We start from the raw sequence: 20,317 nt of genomic DNA, 5'->3' as shown, positions 1-20,317 counted from the left end.
CCACACCTTAAGTCTACTAAAAAAATCAATTAAATATTAATTAAACTTAAAAGGATTGCTTTGCATCCAATAAGGATTATTTATATCTTAGTTGGGATCAATTATTATTAAGCACAATTCAGCAGGAACAGCCCCCTAAGTTTGCTCATAGCCTGTACAGAGAGATACCATAAAACTATGGCAGCATAGGGATTCCCCTGTACTAAGCACAATTCAGCAGGAACAGCCCCCTAAGTTTGCTTATAGCCTGTACAGAGAGATACCATAAAACTATGGCAGCATAGGTATTTCCCTGTACTAAGCACAATTCAGCAGGAACTACGTTTCAAATTAATTCCTAATTTTGCTCATAGCCTGTACAGAGGGATACCATAAAAGTATCATAGATTTTCCCCTGCAATAAGAACAATTTAACAGATAACCAAAGAAACCAACAACAGCCTATACTTCCCTCTTTTATTTTTGTGTGGTACAGGTATAGGACCCATTTTCCAGAATGCTCGGGACCAAGGGGGTCTTTCCATAATTTGAAACTCCACACCTTAAGTCTACTAAAAAATCAATTAAATATTAATTAAACTTAATAGGATTGCTTTGGATCCAATAAGGATTATTTATATCTTAGTTGGGATCAATTACAAGGTACTGTTTTATTATTACAGAGAAAAAGATAATCAGTTTTAAAATTCTGAATTATTTGATTAAAATGGAGTCTATGGGAGATGGGCTTTCCGTAATTTGGAGCTTTCTGGATAAAGGGTTTCCAGATAAGGGATCCCATACTTGTACTGCTCTTTCTTCTTATTTGAATTTTTAATATACCATTTTATTTTATACTATTTTTAATTTCATTATATTCCTGCTTCTTCTTTCACATTTTTTCTTTATTATTGAAGTTCATATATACAGTATATAATTTTCCCCTTCCTTTTTTTCTATTTTTTATCTCACATTTAGGCACGCTTGTACGTTTTGCATTGTACCACTGTGTTTGATTTGGAAATGTCTCAACACTGTATAAGAAAAAAAATATATATATATACATACATATATACATACAGTGGTGTGAAAAACTATTTGCCCCCTTCCTGATTTCTTATTCTTTTGCATGTTTGTCACACAAAATGTTTCTGCTCATCAAACACATTTAACTATTAGTCAAAGATAACACAAGTAAACACAAAATGCAGTTTTTAAATGAGGGTTTTTATTATTAAGGGAGAAAAAAAATCCAAACCTACATGGCCCTGTGTGAAAAAGTAATTGCCCCCTGAACCTAATAACTGGTTGGGCCACCCTTAGCAGCAATAACTGCAATCAAGCATTTGCGATAACTTGCAACGAGTCTTTTACAGCGCTCTGGAGGAATTTTGGCCCACTCATCTTTGCAGAATTGTTGTAATTCAGCTTTATTTGAGGGTTTTCTAGCATGAACCGCCTTTTTAAGGTCATGCCACAACATCTCAATAGGATTCAGGTCAGGACATTGACTAGGCCACTCCAAAGTCTTCATTTTGTTTTTCTTCAGCCATTCAGAGGTGGATTTGCTGGTGTGTTTTGGGTCATTGTCCTGCTGCAGCACCCAAGATCGCTTCAGCTTGAGTTGACGAACAGATGGCCGGACATTCTCCTTCAGGATTTTTTGGTAGACAGTAGAATTCATGGTTCCATCTATCACAGCAAGCCTTCCAGGTCCTGAAGCAGCAAAACAACCCCAGACCATCACACTACCGCCACCATATTTTACTGTTGGTATGATGTTCTTTTTCTGAAATGCTGTGTTACTTTTACGCCAGATGTAACGGGACACGCACCTTCCAAAAAGTTCAACTTTTGTCTCGTCGGTCCACAAGGTATTTTCCCAAAAGTCTTGGCAATCATTGAGATGTTTTTTAGCAAAATTGAGACGAGCCATAATGTTCTTTTTGCTTAAAAGTGGTTTGCACCTTGGAAATCTGCCATGCAGGCCGTTTTTGCCCAGTCTCTTTCTTATGGTGGAGTCGTGAACACTGACCTTAATTGAGGCAAGTGAGGCCTGCAGTTCTTTAGATGTTGTCCTGGGGTCTTTTGTGGCCTCTCAGATGAGTTGTCTCTACGCTCTTGGGGTAATTTTGGTCGGCCGGCCACTCCTGGGAAGGTTCCCCACTGTTCCATGCTTTTGCCATTTGTGGATAATGGCTCTCACTGTGGTTCGCTGGAGTCCCAAAGCTTTAGAAATGGCTTTATAACCTTTACCAGACTGATAGATCTCAATTACTTTTGTTCTCATTTGTTCCTGAATTTCTTTGGATCTTGGCATGATGTCTAGCTTTTGAGGTGCTTTTGGGCTACTTCTCTGTGTCAGGTAGCTCCTATTGAAGTGATTTCTTGATTGAAACAGGTGTGGCAGTAATCAGGCCTGGGGGTGACTACAGAAATTGATATTGAAATTGAAAATTGAAATTGATAAACCACAGTTAAGTTATTTTTTAACAAGGGGGGCAATCACTTTTTCACACAGGGCCATGTAGATTTGGAGTTTTTTTTCTCCCTTAATAATGTAAACCTTCATTTAAAAACTGCATTTTGTGTTCAATTATGTTATCTTTGACTGATAGTTAACGGTTTTTGATGAGCAGAAACATTTAAGTGTGACAAACATGCAAAAGAATAAGAAATCAGGAAGGGGGGCAAATAGTTTTTCACACCACTGTATATGTATATAACTATATATAAGAAAATGTTATGGGTTTTACATTTTGCCTATATTATAAGGGATATAAATGCCTTTTTGTATGAAGCAAACTCATGGTTGTGTTTGGGCACACAGATTTTTTGGCTGTCCAGCTCTTTGCGTGCCTACAATGCAACTGATTATGGCTGATGCAGAAAATTCCATGTTACCTACTGATCTTAGATGGTCAGTGACCCCTTACACATAAAGATGGTGTCTAACCAGGTTTCCTGTCAACTCTAGTGCAGCCATATCATCATTCAAACAACTCAAGCAGCAGATGGATGGTCTTCCAGCTCAGTGATTGGTGACAAAATTGGAAGATCTGTTTTCTGAGTCTATATACAATTTACTAAGGGTTACTTTACATAGGCAATTTGGTTACAAGTAGTTGCTTCCCGCTGGGAAAGAAGTCCAGAATGCAGGATTGTGTACCTTAGGGGTGAGATAAGATCATGCCAATGAAAACACTATAGTCCTGTGCTTGATAATAAAAATGAATTGCTTACAAGAGGATTTATCTAGTTTACTATACACAGTTAACCAGGAACAGCTCTAGTTTGGCATCATAGTTATTCCCCTGTACTAAACACAAATCAGCAGGAACAGCCCCCTAAGTTTGCTCATAGCCTGTACAGAGAGATACCATAAAACTATGGCAGCATAGGGATTCCCCTGTACTAAGCCGACTTCAGCAGGAACAGCCCCCTAAGTTTGCTCATAGCCTGTTCAGAGAGATACCATTAAACCATGGCAACATAGGTATTCACCTGTACTAAGCACAATTCAGTAGGAACAGCCCCCTAAGTTTGCTCATAGCCTGTACAGAGAGATACCATAAAACTATGGCAGCATAGGGATTCCCCTGTACTAAGCACAATTCAGCAGGAACAGCCCCCTAAGTCTGCTCATAGCCTGTACAGAGAGATACCATAAAACTATGGCAGCATAGGTATTTCCCTGTACTAAGCACAATTCAGCAGGAACAGCCCCCTAAGTTTGCTCATAGCCTGTACAGAGAGATACCATAAAACTATGGCAGCATAGGGATTCCCCTGTACTAAGCACAATTTAGCTGGAACTACGTTTCTAATTAATTACTAATTTTGAGGGATACCATAAAAGCATCATAGATTTTCCCCTGCAATAAGAACAATTTAACAGATAACCAAAGAAACCAACAACATTTTTATGAAAAGATATTTGATTTGTTTGCAGTAGAGAGTTGAAAGTGTGTAGTGGTACTCAGTATTAATATAGAGCAAAAAATAAGTTTCTATCCAGTAACAATAACATAGTAAGTCTAGACTTTTTCTACTGTAAAAACTGTGAGCCCCTGGGCAGTCCCAGTCAGTTATTGGCTTTGGCCCCTGAAGATGCACTCTCAGACAGCATATCACTTCCTTGGGAGATGCTGCTCATCTGGGACTTGGTCTTCATAAGTAGCTGTGCCTTCCTGCACATCAGCCGCTCCTGTTCCTGCTTCAGCTCAATGTACGAGCGCGAGAAAGTGTGAAATATTGAAGTCACTGGAAACGCCATGAGTAGGATGCCACTCAGAATACTGCTTAAAGCAACCACCTGTCCCGGAATACTCCTGGGCACCATGTCTCCATAACCCACTGTTGTCATTGTGATGACAGCCCACCAGTAGCAAGCGGGGATACTGGTGAATTCCTGGGAGTCTGCCATCTCGTTCTCTATCAAGTAGAGCAGAGGAGCAAACAGAGCAATGGCCACACAGAGGAAGAGGAGCAGTAACCCAAATTCCCGCGTACAGCGTCTGGCTGTTAGACCCAGTGTTTGCAGCCCTAAGGAATGCCTGGCGAGGCGCATCACATATAGGATTCTCAAGGCACGGAGTATGCGTAGCACGAGGCCAACTTTGTCCAGGTAGCTGTTTCCTGAACCGGGCTTCTTTTGTCCATCTGAGGTGTTGTCAACGACCAGAGTTATGTAGTAGGGCAAAATGGCCACAATGTCAATAAGGTTCAGGGGCCTCCTAATAAAGGCAAACTTGCTGGGAGCCTGGATAAATCGCAGTAAGAATTCCAAGGAAAACCAACCTACACAGACAGATTCCACAATGAAAATGTTGTAGCACATTTTTGAGCAAACTCCCTAGGAGAAAGAGAAAAGGGGGAGATAATATATTAGCACCCATACAAGGATTTTACAGTTAAATATTAAAGGCATATCCAAAATTATTCAGAATAAATACATATAATTACTCTTGTCAGCTCAGTGAATGCATTCTGAAAGCAACTCTAGACAGAAAGTGCCAGTGTTGGCACAAAGGAAGGCTGGATACATCTGGTACTCTGCACAGCAAATAAATGAAGCAGAATCAAAATATTTAAATATGAATGTTTCCTCATAAAGGGAATAATATATGTTAGATTAGAGGAAAAGTTAGCAAACTGGGCCTGCAATGGGCTCAACCAGAACAACAGTTGGAAAAGAATTTGGGTGCACATCTTTGTTTTTGCCCTGCAAATCTTGGCATTGTAGCCAGATGCCTTATACAACACTGTTTATATATAATATCTAAATTCTTGTTATAAGCTTAAGGGGTGCTATGTGAAACACTGGACCACAAAGGGTTACTTGAACTGAAATAGTCTAGAATCAGTGGATTAGAGGTGATTTGGGTACATTGCTTTTCAGTATGTGCAACCCTTTTTACTATGATCCAGAACCCAAGCCCAAACCAATAAGATCACTAAAATATTTGTGAAAACTTAAATCATTCTCTCAATGTGCAAAGGGCTCAGGATATTCTTACAAATACAACTAAACACAAACCCACATTCCCATCCCAGAACTACCTCACTCAGTCTAGACCAGTGATCCCAACCAGTGACTCGTGAGCAATATGTTGCTTTCAGTGGCATTAGAGCAGGTGCTTTATTTTTAATATCTGGCTTAGAGGTAAGTTTTGGTAAAGACGTCCACTCTTTTCACTACACAATTTAAGAGCATTGCCCCAGTGCCAGTGAAGAGTGCCCCTTTAGTGCTTCACATCATCCCACACAGCCCCCTGTAGCAGTGCTACTGTTAAAATACATGCCATAGCTAAAGGATGTAAGGTATAGCTACTCCTCCTTTGCTAACATGCGGTTGGGCTCTTGTGTGCAACTGAAACATGAGCCTTCATTTTTTGGACACGTCGAGTATGGCTTCCATTATACAGGTTTGGGTCCCTTATCCGGAAACCCATTATCCAGAAAGCTCCGAATTAACGAAAGACCTTCTCCCATAGACTCCATTTCTAACAAATAATTCAGAATTCTAAAACTGATTCCCTTTTTCTCTGTAGTAATAAAACAGTACCTTGTAATTGATGCCAACTAAGATATAAATAATCCTTATTGGATGCAAAACAATCCTATTAGGTTTAATTAATGTATTATTGATTTTTTAGTAAACTTATGGTATGGAGATCCAAATTATGGAAAGACCCCTTATCCGGAATACCCTTGGTCCCAAGCATTCTGGATAACGGATCCTATACCTGTATTAATGACAGGAGACACAGGGAGGTTTTAGGGCTCTGGCACATGAGGGGATTTGTCGCCTGCGTTTTTTCCCCCTGGCGCTTTGGCGACAAGTCGCCACGACAATACCCACGAAGAGATTTCATGCGAGTTGAGCTCCAGGCGATCTGCTACCCATGGTACACTGAACAGTTAACCCCCCCTCATGTTTACTCAAGTCGCTCAGAAAAGGGTCTGTGTGCGATTTGAAACAGCAGGCGATTTGAAGTAGCCTTGTATGTTTTGACGCTGGCGATTTCCATTGATTTAGCATTGGCGTCTTGTCATTGTCTTGTCGCCAAATCGCTCTTTTAAAAATCGCCGGCGACAAATCTCCTCGTGTGCCAGAGCCCTTAGGCTTTGCAACACTGCCAGACAATAGTACGTGTGGCATAAGCCTTAAAGTCCCAACAGGTTTTGTTGCTTGTGATCGAAATCCCAAGTAGCTAATCATTTACTTTACTTCTATGGACCCAAAGTCTATCAGAGATCAGGAAACAATAGTGGGAAAATACGTGTTAGCTGACAGACCTTTATGGTAAAGGTAAGGTGTTGGTGACTTTTCTAGTGAAGTTGAGAAAAACTAGGAATAAGTCATATTGAAGGCACTGAAACAGATATGTCAAACCCAGACCTACCACTCATTGCAAACCACAACCATAAACCTCATCTGGAGATGGATGTTAGAAGTTGTAGCTGACAGTAGCTACCTTTGATCTTAAGTAAAGTGCATCAGACAAATTCATATGGAAAATAAAGATACAGTGGCCCTTAAATAAATAGTAAGCTGTGTTGGGTGAGTTGATTGGGAAAGCTATATTAGGACAAGAAACTGTAAAATTCAACATCTGAAGATGCCATCTCTCTTTCCTTATAATGGACCAACAGACCACCTGATAGATGGCTGAATTTTAATGACAGCATGATGTCAATCTGTGGTCACTGTGAAAGCTTAGGGGGGAAGTCAAAAAAAGCCTTTTAAAGGCCCGCAGCCCTCCAGTTGGGTAGCCTTAATTTAGACCATAGATCAACCAGCTATGTTTTAGATCACTGAATGCAGATTTGTGAGGCAGTATGAAGGGCAAACTGCAGCCCTTTATAAATGTTTACCAACTTGTGGTCCTTCAGTTGTTGAAGAACATCTAGCACTCTCTGACAGCAAACGTCTATTTGGGGGTGCTAAGAATTGTGCAACAAGGACAGTTTTAAGTGCTTAAAAAGGGGGCTTTAGAGCTGGAAACATTTAGGGTGTAAGTGACTAAAGCCACCACCCAGGTATGTTTAGGCACCTTGACAGTGGCACATTTAAGAGCTGAAGGACTGAGTATCTGCCTTTGAGCCATTTACTAGTTGCCCCTTACCTGGCTCAGATTAAAGACCATAGGTTGGGAAGTCCAACTTTAAATCTTAAAGCTTCAAAAAGTCTGATTTTATACAGGTGCCATCACCTGGTTTGTAAAACCTGAACAATACTAAGAAATTTCTACAATCCTATAAACTGCCTATCTTTTGTTATTCATGTTATTGGTGATACATTCTATTCACAGACGGGCTTAGATGGTTCTGACATTCCTTCAAATGGTGAATGACAAACGGGGAAAACAAACCTTTTCCTCCTCCTCTCTCAGGTCTGGCATGGTGCTGATGGACAGATTCACTGCGGTGATGGTCACAAATAACACAGACAAGCAAGCAAAGATTTTTCCAGGGAGCCCAGACTGAGGCTTTTCCACCATATCGCCTAAGTGACGCATGCAAATGTCCAATTTGCTTTCATCTTCAGGTTCAGATGCATTTTCATTTTCAATCAGCTCCTCTTCCCGTAGGTTCAGCTCAGCAAACTCTTCCATCTTTTGAATGTATCTTCTTTTGCAGCACCATTCCAGGTTATCCTCCTCTATACCCCAATAAAGAAGCTCCTCTTGGAAAGAGAGAGCGCACATCTCACGCAACAGCCTTAGCTTTCCTACCTGCAGGAAGGTCAGAATAGTTCTGAAGGCTCCAGGGTTCCGGTCGAAGAAAAACTCATTGCATGTTACATCGTAATCGTCACAGATGCTTAAGATCTCATCAAAGTTACTGCAGAGCTTAAGCTGTCCAAGGCGCGTTAAAGGAAATTCCTCCAGGGTGGTCCAAGGTAAGAGGTACCTAAAGCCTCCAACATTTATGATGGCATGGTGTTTGCGGTCATCTGGGTGAGCGCTCTTGAAGAGGTCCTCAGTTGGCTGGATAAGCTTGGCCCTTTTGTAGAAGATACCCTTGAGGGTTTCAGACTCTCCAAAAAAATTGTGGTTGAATGAGGTATCAGAAGCACAACTTAGAGCGCTGTAGTCATAGTCTGAGTTTTCTCCTAGGAGAGTCATCTTGATGCTTAGCGACTCACATTTCTTGAGTCTTTTACACTGCAAAAAAAAAGGGGGGGGGGAAATTGGATCAGAAATGAAACATTTCATTGCTCTGAGGTTTTGTGAAAAATTGTAAATTAGAAAAGCAGGTAAAATATAAACTTTATTCGGTGTTGAGAGTGCCTCTGGGAGGGGGAAGATGTACTCTCAATGCAAACATTTTGGCACAAGAATTGGACTGCTTTGAGACAACTGCTGCTTTGGGGTAAATAGTGCATCATCGGACTGTGAAGGGATAACCCTAGGAGGATTGTGTATTTTGCAAAGGATAAAGATTAGTGCATTGTTTAAATAACAAATTGTGCCACAGTACCATGGTTTGTTATTTCTGGTTGGGAACAGAAAGTAAATCAATTCCTGCCCATAATGTGAATACTTAGCAGCAAATTATGCCATTGACTTGCTGAGGATCAGAGAAGTGACAATGGTAAAGGATAGAAAAGTGAACAACTTATTGACTTATTTAGTACAAAGGGCTCAAAATGGTGCAATTTGGAACCTATTAGCATCCCAGCATCCCCAGCTTTCTATTTTGGCCCAAGATAGAGAGATTTTCTAGCAGGAATATCAGTCTCTCTAACCTCCAACTTCTGTACAATCCCTGCTGGAACGTATAGTCCATTGGTGTAGCTGGTGATTCATTTGAAGCCACATTTTACAGCAGTGGCAGTAAGCAGTGACAGACCCATAGAATGGGACAGAAAGGGGGGAAAGCAGAGAAGACACAGTAAGTAGAACATACAGAAGTCGGATACAGAGGAAAGGAAATACACTTATGAAAGGGTGTTTTGATTTGAGAGAGTTTCAAGGTTGAACTGGTAGGGACAAGATGATGGCACAGAAGGCAAGAAGTCTTACGGGACATCATTACTGGAGCACAGCAGAGAACATCTCAGATCAGAGAGTCAATGAGAAAGGAGCAGAGTTCTAGAAGGCTTTGTAGATGAGTGGCAGTTCAAGCAATTTGGGAGCCAGAAATAACATCGAGATGAGGTTCTTATGGTAACATAATGAGGTTACAGAAAAAGATTTTATGGATTCACAGATTTAAAATAGGGACGTGGCCCTCCAGATGTCGCTGGACTCGGGGGAAGCCATTATCTGATGGGACATACCTGCTCAAAATACCAGTGTTTATTTGAATGGCAGGAAGAGTTGAAGGGTATACCAGTGTAGGTATTTCAATGGTCTAAGCACAATACAGCAGGAACAGCCCCCTAATTTTGCTCATAGACTTTACAGAGAGATACTGTACCATCAAATTATGCCAGCATAGTTATTCCCCTTTACTAAACACAATTCAGCAGGAACAGCCCCTTAAATTTGCTCATGGACTTTACAGAGAGATACTGTACCATCAAATTATGCCAGCATAGTTATTCCCCTTTACTAAACACAATTCAGCAGGAACAGCCCCTTAAATTTGCTCATGGACTTTGCAGAGAGATACTGTACCATAAAACTATGCCAGCATAGTTATTCCCCTTTACTAAACACAATTCAGCAGGAACAGCCCCTTAAATTTGCTCATAGGCTATCCACAAAGATACCATAAAACAATGGCAGCATAGGTATTCCCCTGTACTAAGCACAATTCAGCAGGAACAGCCCCCTAAGTTTGCTCATAGCCTGTACAGAGAGATACCATAAAACTATGGCAGAATAGGGATTCCCCTGTACTAAGCACAATTCAGCAGGAACAGCCCCCTAAGTTTGCTCATAGCCTGTACAGAGAGATACCATAAAACTATGGCAGAATAGGGATTCCCCTGTACTAAGCACAATTCAGCAGGAACAACCCCCTAGATTTGCTTATAGCCTCTACAGAGAGATACCATAAAACTATGGCAGCATAGGGATTCCCCTGTACTAAGCACAATTCAGCAGGAACAGCCCCCTAAGTTTGCTCATAGCCTGTACAGAGAGATACCATAAAACTATGGCAGCATAGGTATTGCCTTGGCACAATCCAGCATGAACAGCCCTCTACATTATGAACTGCATGCATTTCGCAGAAAAATATATGTTGGTGTGGTGTCATTCAGCATCACATTTAGGTCTCTACACTATTTTTTGGGCACAAGTTTGTTACCTACAATGATGTAGGCCTCTGTGGGCTACCCTGGAGCTACCACCAACTTCTGAGGTTAAAAGAATGGCATTAGATACAAGTACTGTTAACAAATGGCATGTTTTTTTCACAATAACTTTTACAAACTTGGTGTAAACATAATGAGCCCTGGAAAGAATATTCTTTAATTTTAGGTTCTTATTTAAAAACCTATACTGTGTCCCCATCAGTGAAAAATCAATGGAGTTTCATGCTGATTATTTTGGCCCCTTGCTGTGAAGAGTTTCATTGCATGCTGGGAATTGTAGTTCAGTAACATCTGGAAATTGCTGGATGCCCGGGAATCCTGCTGCCTTTTTTAGGCTGGGGAGTGAGTTATTTTTAGTGGCTAAGAAAGCAGGCAATTAGTAGCCATCAAGCTGCCTGCTGTCAGGGTGAGAATGACTATCACCAGCTGGCTCTGTAATGCTGGGGAAACATAATGGCTTCCGTTACTGCAGCAGATCTGTCACTCGGTCGTCTCTTTGCTTTCTGAACTTTCTTTTTTTCCTTTTTTATTTCAAGTTTTCCCCCATAATGTGGCTCACCGAATCCCAGCTTCAAACTGGCACTGTAACAGGTTGCTCTCCTTATGGGGCGAATAATTGCTATTCTTACAGGCTGTGTCCCTACAGTTGCCTCTTTGGGCCTGTTTCTGCTTGTTAGGGTACATGCTGGGAATTCCATATGGATTTAAAGAGATAGGCTTCTAGGTGTTACTGAGGGGCTTTACTGGGTTGTCTTATTGCTTCCCTATCATTTGAAAGCGTATAGGTATAGAGATAATTGGGTCCATATAGGAAAAGTTGGAATTGTTCCCATTTAACTGCCAGCTTGAGTAAACTTTGAAGGAACAGTAAAACGAAGAATGAAAATGTCTCAATGTAATTAAAACATTATCTACTGTTAGCCTGCGCTGGTAAAACTGGTGTTTTTGTTTCAGAAACTCTACTATAGTTTATATAAATAAGTTGCTGTGTAGCCATGGGGGCAGCCATTCAAGCTGGAAAAAACTAGAAAAAGCACAGGTTACATCATAGATAACATATAGAATACCATTGTATTCTACGGAGCATATCTTTTATCTACTATGTAAACTGTGCCTTTTCTCCCTTTTCCTACAGCAGCTTCACAGTAGCACTTCTAAAGCAAACTCACCAGTGTTACCAGTGCAGGGCAACAGTACATAATATTTTTATTGTTTCCTGTTCCTTTAATCCAGGAAATCAAAAATCTACATTGTCTGGAATTCTGTAACTTGACTGTCAGTGATGTAGATTCTTTGCTGCTGGGAGTATAATGGTTAAAGGATAAACACAAATGTTGAATGAAATGAATCACCCACCTGTGCCTTTGTTAGTAAGTGAGCCCTATATGGTTGAAACGTAATTGGCTGATGGCGATATTGCCCTTACTCCTGTCATATTATGGGTTATTTTCATGCTTTTTCATGTGTTGTTCTGTTCCAACCAGCAGCAAACAAGCCACCTCACAATCTATAAACAAGTCTATCTGAGCATCAACACAACAAGAAAGCCTTTTATGCTGGACCAACTGATTGCCTTTGGCGTGACAATGGGAGCCATTATCATGGGGAAGAATAGAAGCCGACGCAGCGGCGCTGACAAATGATGAGCCTGGAAATAATACAGCCTTTCAGAATGACAACTTCTCCTAAACATAAATAGCACAACAGAAGCTGTTTGCACTTTCATTTACATTGGACTCAAGCCATGCCAGCCTGGTACAGTGAGCCACTATACCCCCATCTCTTCCTTCCCCTTTGTATTTGGCTTCATGGAAATATTAACACGTTAATGTAGAATATTTCTCTTCTTGTATTGCTTTTTCCCTGTCTTCGTTTCTACTTAGGTTTGCTTATAGCCTGTACAGAGAGTTACTATAAAAGTATGACAGTACTAAGCACAACAGCCCCATAGTGTATGGTGGGCATTTCAGGATGGATTGCCCTATGCACATGGAAGAAGGGGTGTAACTTTAGAAGAAGCTGACCATGTGACTGTTGTGGGGGCCTAGGAGGTATAGGGTACCCAGTGGCACATTGATTTATAAGCACTTACTATACATGCCTACAAGAAGTGGAAACCCTTGCACAAATCCATAGACATCCCTCACCTTGACCCCTCCTGAGCTGAACATTATGGGCATGTTCTGCGTCCAGTTGCTGACACTGAGTTAACAGAACAATCAGAGGAAAACGCTGTTCCATGTTTTACTTTATCATATCACTGCATCATTAAAAACTTGAGATGTTTCCCATAAACAGTCGTCACTCCACTTCTGCGCTAGCCGTAACAGTGTCATTCTGGCGAGCGGGCTTTACTTTGCTGCCTATTTACGACTCCTGAAGTAGAGCTCTGAAATATTGCAAACAGTTCCGCAAGAATAAAGATAAACCAAAGAGATAAAAGGAAGATGTTTAAACAGCCTCCACGCACTGCTTCTCAGATTAATGGCTGCCTTCGAAAGGTCTGCGCTTTACCTTAAAGGGCAAGTCACTGTTTCTGGATTGTGATAGAAGTAACAGCAAAATCTAAGACTCTTTGCTAATGGTGGGAAAGTGCAACTTTTGGGCATTGACATGACGGTAATTTCAGGTTTTCTGCAGTGGCAAAAGGGGGAGAACAGACTGATGCCATATTAAAGATGGAAGTGACTCCATCTGCACTACATATATTTTAGCCACATTGAGAACCCATTTAACCAACACTTGCGCGTTCTGAAATATCAGATGCAATTGTGGTAAATGCAATACCGTGCTTGGCTGTAATGGTGTCTGAACTGGTAAAGATGCTGCATTGTGGTTACAAAGCATGGTGGGTTGCATCCAAAACTGCACTTTGTACAGTGCACTTTCAACTACCTACTGGATTCAACCAACAATTATAGGGAAATTACGCATATGACATTTGCTCACTCGACAGTACACTGAATTTGTAAATGAGTCTTATGTACAGGGCTCCCTTTTGGCTTAGTACTACTTAACTTAATTCCGATTTCTGCAGAAATGATTTCGAGCTTTATAACTCAGCAGATAGGAAGTAGAACAGATCCATACAGTAACCCTTAATAATCAGAGACCTAATTGTCCAGGATCCCCAGGAATGATGACAATCAATGGATTTACTAATGACCTGTTTGCCTGCCCAATAGCTTTGCAGGATAGGAGCCAATGTTATTGGTTGGCTAGCACTTAGCAGTAACATTGACCACCACACTAGATGCACACAAAGTTATAGGGAAAAGACCACAAGTCCCACATAGTCTGGCTAGTTACTTAGGTGGATGGTAGGATGCACGAACAGACACACACTCATTATACTTCCGGCAGCATAGAACGCTACATGATATTACTTATATACAGTATATAAGTATATATTTCTTACTTATATATATTTATATGCTTCCAATCTTAAAGCTTCAGCTCTTCAACTGTGCTTTCTATCAATATTCCTCTCTCTCCACAACTCAAGGATCTGCCTCTGACTTTAATAAGTTTAATTATATTTCTCTTTATCTTCTTTTTTTTCTCTTCCTTTTAACCTAGTAATTGAGCTAAAGTTGCAATTTTGGTTCTCTGTAAGATAATTAACCCTTTCTTGAGTGTCCCCGAGTTTGCTGATGTTCTTTAGGATGAGAGAAGAAGTCTCCAGAATGAAATGCAAACACTATGGATTTGGGATAAATGGAATCGCTATTTTCCCTTCCCCTGGATACACTAACCATAATTGTTCTTGTAACTGAGGAATAGATCTGCTGCCATAGATTTATTAGCATCAGTATGTACAGGGTATGGGAAAAGAAGTTGCCCTTACTATGTGCCATTTATGGCCCAACAATGACACACTACTGAACTGCTCGCCCACCCCTACATTCTGGTCTATGGAAGGTAATAAGGACACTTGTAACCAGCGTGAGAGACAATGGCAGCTTAGGCAAGGCTGAATCACTAACTACTTTATAGAAGCCAGAGGAAATAATGCAAAACAAACATAATTATACATTCATTTCCATTAGATACTAAACTGAGTAATATAAAAACAAAAAAAAGATCCTTTACATTACTCCCCACATGGGTGAGCCCTAGTTTGGGCATTATGTTGGCAGGACAATCAGATTCTAGGGTGCTGCCTGTAAGATCCAGGTAGGACATTTTGGCAAGCTACAGAGTTGCAAGGCATATTTCTACACTAAATAATCAATCACTGAGCCACTGTCCAATCATAATAATCCTTAGTCATTATTATAAGTGGTATTTTGGGGACCTACATGCTGGCTCACGTATTCCTACTTCAGTCCACTTACCTTGTAACTAAGGCACCAAACCCATCTGCTCCAGATTTACTGTTAAAAGGTTACGTGCCATGGATCCTTGTGGGATATACAATTACACATTACCCTGATATCACCATATTCTGTTCAGAAAGGAGCACATGTTAAAATGCAAAAAGGGTTTTGGAATTTAAAGAAGCATTTCAAATCCCAGGAATATTCGGCGTAATTTACCGTCTTCTTTTAGCAGGTGCATAAAAAGGCAAGTCTGAAATTCGTTTTAGAGTCTCTTGCAAGGACTTTTGGGAAACCTCTCTTATTGCCAGCAAATTCTAGTATCAATACTGCAGGATTTTAGGATTCAATTTGTCCAGTGCCCAGGCATTAAGTACAGGGCTGCCTTGCTCCAAGCAGCATTGCTTTCTGTGCCCGGCACTAATATGGTGCAAGATTCAGAGCACAGCCATTGGCTGAGAAACAAATGCCCTGTGCATGGCTGTGATTTTGTGCCCCTTAGGGCTCTTAGACATAGGAGTTTACCTGCTGTGTCATATTAAATAAAATGAATGAGGAGCAAGGAAACACATTAATGGACCCCATTATTCCTTATGTGGCCTGTACCAATGTGCCACTTTGAACCCAGGTGAGGCGGTGCATGTTGCATCTCAACTTCTTGTATAATAAAAGGGATATGATATAGGCTGCTATCCCTTTAATGAGAATCAAATATCCACGGAAGAATGTTGGAAATCTGCGCAGAACAATTGTGCATTGATTAACACACAATGAGTTTCTCTTCTTATGAGCTCCAGACTAATTGCAGTAATTTAGCACCTCTCCTGTCAGAGCCAATTTCCAGGTAATCTAAATCACCTCATTGAAATGAGCCTTATGAGCAAACACTTTGCTGCGGCAATGATAGAGTTAATTACACTACACTGTGGCTAGAGATTGGCACCATAGGCGACCTAAGGTCTAAATCTGACCCACAGGAGTCTATGGCAGGATAATGCTGATAAGAAAGACCCAGCTGATATAATTATACATGGGCTTACTGACTTGGAAATGCCTCTCCCTCTCCCATAAGCAAAGCTTTTTAATCAAAGTAACAGGGTTTTATATTTTTTGTTAATGTTAAATGTGGGATAAAACAAGCCATAGGGTTCCCTGTCGTCCCCTTGCAATGGAGGTACTTATAGACTAGGTAGGGATGACCAAGACCCGTTCCATGTGAACAATGCTGACGCTCCACTACCCATTTACAGCATCAAGTTAAGGAAGAGGATGGAGGTAAAGGGTATGCGCCACAGTGGGGCAGACGTCAGACGTTGCTAGGGGAGGGGGTTGAGGTTGCAACCCCAGTGGGGATGGGGCCTTTCCCCAGGCTAGGTTCATAAATGGCCCTTTTTAAAAGAGTGATACTTTACAACTCCTTAGGGCTCTGGCACACGGGGAGATTAGTCGCCCACGACAAAACTCCCTGTTCGCGGGCGACTAATCTCCCCGTGTGCCAGAGCCCTTAGGGTGAAGACACATGGAGCTACTTAGTAGCAGCTACTTGTCACGACTACTAAACATCAAAAAATACCCTGCCATAGACAATACTGAGAATTGCCTCTGCTAAAACACATGTAGAGACAGTTATCAGTAAATGATCAGTATTGTCTATTTTTGTTGCCGCGACTAGTAGCAACGTGTATCTTCACCCTTAATGTCAAAGTTAATCTTCTTTTTCCTTTTCTACCAAGTATCTCTGTAATTGCCTGGTACATATTTACACTTACTCTGAAACCAGTTAATTAAAAATAGATAAAACGCAATCAGGTTGTTAAAGTACAGCCGGCTAAATGCACTATAACGTTTATTTATTAAGGAAGAGCAAAGTGCAAAAACTCAGCACTATTCCTCATGTTTTGTTTTAACCACATTTCAACATTTCTTCCTGGAATTGCAGCATAACTGTGCCCTCTGCAGTCGGGCACAACAGTTTTCCACCTGACGGCACTAGGTTGTAAAGTTCTGTGCAAATAAGCCAGCATAGGAAGAGGTGCATTCATAGTCCTATGATTTAAATGCAATTTGGGCAAGGTGTTAGAATAGATGACCGCAAATAGGCAGAAACCAGTCCAAATGCCCTGTTCTGCACCTATTTTGGTACATAGCACTGTGTCTTCCAATTATAAATAAGCCTTTATATGTTAATTTTCAAAGCAAACTTTCCCTTAAAGACAAGGCCATTTATATTTCCTACAGGCCCTTCACAGTCTGCCCTCCCGTACTGTACCACTTGCACTTCTCCATACTGCTCTGTCAGTCTGTACCTCTGAATAAAAGATAGAATAGTGCAGTGGATTTGGAGACTGCCATGTTGGATGGCTTCATGCGTGTCTTTAGCTCTCTGGTGACCATGGCCTTCCACACTTAAACCCGATCTTGTCCTAACTGCACTTGCCCCTGGTTGGCAAAAGGATGTCAAGCAGCCCGATTAGGCATCTGCCAACTGTACTAAGCTGCTTTTGTTAACAGGTATGGCCAAATGGGGCTATGCAGAGATGCTATCCTGCATCTGGCGTCTTTGCTCTGCCCCACCCCTTACCAAACCCTCTTGATGCCTAGTCCCGCCAAGACGTACCTGTATCATTGGGTTGGCATCTCCGCTCCCTACTCCGCTGCATCTGAGGATTTTGAATAATGATTCTATACTTTTCAATGAGACGGGCAAGTTATGATTTCTATGATTTATGTGCTGATGATAGGTCTGCTACTGACTCACAAAAAATGTGTTTGGTGGGGCTCTTAAATGGCTTTCCTCGTCATTGCACAAAAGGAAATTTCAAAAGTTTTGTCTGACATATTTAATATTATCCCAAAGACAAACCTGAAAGTCCTAGATCCAGTTCTTGCAAGTGACTCTCATATTGGTCAGTTTATGCCAATTTTAGGCACTTGTCCCTTAGTATTAAGGCTGCTAACAGTGATTCAGGGCCCCCCAGCAAAATAATTTTTGGGCCCCCACAAAAATTTGTGAATAAGACATAGTGCATGAAACAACCCTACTAGACATCTCCTGGGACCCCCAATCAGTCACTGGGTCTGCCTCCTCTTTACTTACCTTACCCCCTCCCGGCAGGAAAAAACTCCCAAAATCTCCCCATGTACCATTGCCCCAAGCCAGAGAATCTATTGGCTGGCATGTTTTTAATCATTCCTCTTCTGCTCTGCTGCATTCAAAATTTAAACTGTAAACACAGCTGGAGGTACAGACTCCGTATAACTAATAGCAGTCATTTTTATAACTTCTATGCAATCCGAATAGGGAAAATTGACAGGGAAATTTGCATTAAAGATCCGCTCACTCACCACAAAGCAATTTCCATTTTCTTTGGAGCACCTAAATGGGTTTGTGCTGTTAATAAGCACTAACTACCTAGGTCCAGAGGCAACTGAATGAAAGTTAATTTGGAGTTTTTCCATCATAAGAGAGTTTTGCATTAGAGAGGATTTCTCATTTATTTAGCAATGGTTTAAATACAAATCTCATTTTTCAAGGCTGATTCTAACTGGAAATAATAGGCTTTCATTTATCCAAGTCCAAGCCTTTTATTACAGAGAAGATCTGCAGCCAGGAACGGGTGTCAGTCATGCAAATGTTCCAATTTCCATTTCCCCAGTTTCCTTAAAATAACATTGCACCTGCATTTAGTTAGTCAAATGCTGGCAAATTTCAAGGGTAAGATAAGCCTGCAATAACCAAATGGACAAGGGTAGATAAGGCTGCCCCTAGCCTGCACCATTTCCAGTTTGTGTGCACATTGTGACATCCCTTATATCATAAACCGGGAGATCTGCAGCGTATCAAGTCGTGGAAAGAATTCAGCGCCCAAACACTTGTACACGACCCGTATCTCAAGGGTAGGTCAAGTGAAGGAACCACAGAATCAAGAGGGTCACATACAGAAGTCTTATTGAAAATAGACAAATGGAACAACCACTAAAAAAAGTAAAGGGACAAGGAATGAAAGATCTAGTCCTTGTATTTACTGGGATCTTTAGCAGCAAGCCTGGTGGTCTCACAGGACCAGAGGGAGTTAAATACACTCAGAAAAGAGCATATCGCCAGCATGTCATATTACTTAGCAACCATCTAGGATACCAAGCCGAGCTGCTGAAGTTCCACAGCAAATAAACACATGTTGCATTTGCCACCGATAAGAACCAGTCCTGCTGATACTGAGGTTTAACCCACGCTGGGCTTTTACAGTAGCAATAGCACCAAAAGAAAAGGTTATGGTGCAAAAGGAACAAGCCCTTAGCCACTTTCGAACATAATCAGCATCACTTTCATCATTGCTACAACCCGTTGATAAACAAAACTGACTTACTCACAATTAACAATGATACAATGTTGCAATATACTGTTTGTATTCTAAATACAATCTGCGATTAATAAAGTATTGAGAGGGCAAATAACATTTTCCTAACCCAAGTTACAAAGTAACTTCAGTATCTCGAATGGCTATATGGTACAGTAGGGAATAATTCTCATGCTAATAGGAACACATGGGCTAATATCTTCTATTGGTATACAAAGTAGACAGGATATTCTATATATTGGATACTTTGAGTCCCTCTTGGTTTGCATGAACCAAAAGCAACATGTGTTAGGGAAAGATCTTGCCAAGTAATGGGTTAAAGGGATGTTAGAAGTGGGGACACTTACTTGTTGTGGTCTGGGGTCTTATCCTTCTTGCTTGTCTGTCTCCATCCCTTGTGCCCTGGAGGTGGCTGGATACATTGCCATGTCTCCGCGGGCAGGTGGTTGGTGGGAATGCAACCTCAGAAGTGCTGGAGCCGGCTCTGTGTATTGGATAGGAAGGGAGGAGTGAGCTCTGATTGCAGGGGAGGGTAGAGATCTCTCTCTCTGTGCCTGTTGCAAGGAAGCAGAGGGGACTTTTAGTGCAGAGAGGTGACGGATTTCCAGGCAGGGGAGTGCAGCAGAACAGCCCGGAGTGTCAGCTGGAATGGTTAATACCCTACAGAGTACAACTCTATCCAGAGGGCAGGACACCTTTCCTGGGAAAGTTCTCTGCACAGGGGCATTTGGCAGTTTGCCTGATGAGATTCAGTAGCACCTACTACATTTACTATCAGGGCTGATGGAAACACATCAGGGCAGCACCTCCTGGGAGACTGGAACAGTAACCCTTCTCCTGTACTCTAATACTGTCAGGTTCCTCTTAGAGGTTACCTTTCTTTTATA

General features: G+C 41.3%; 1 protein-coding gene across 1 annotated transcript; it reads right to left on the bottom strand.

Moving 5' to 3' along the window:
* Positions 1–938: 938 nt before the first annotated feature.
* On the bottom strand, positions 939–19,879 carry kcng1 (potassium channel, voltage gated modifier subfamily G, member 1). The gene is given in 4 exon segments (NM_001103205.1): positions 939–1,060; positions 2,693–4,834; positions 7,857–8,651; positions 19,778–19,879. Coding segments are annotated over 2 exon segments (1,527 nt in total). The 5' UTR covers positions 8,613–8,651; positions 19,778–19,879; the 3' UTR covers positions 939–1,060; positions 2,693–4,063.
* Positions 19,880–20,317: the final 438 nt, after the last annotated feature.

Source organism: Xenopus tropicalis, chromosome 10, assembly GCF_000004195.4.
Source record: "Xenopus tropicalis strain Nigerian chromosome 10, UCB_Xtro_10.0, whole genome shotgun sequence".
Lineage (NCBI taxonomy): Eukaryota > Metazoa > Chordata > Amphibia > Anura > Pipidae > Xenopus > Xenopus tropicalis.
Note: the sequence above shows the minus strand (reverse complement) of the source record. Positions and strands in the feature narration are given on the sequence as shown.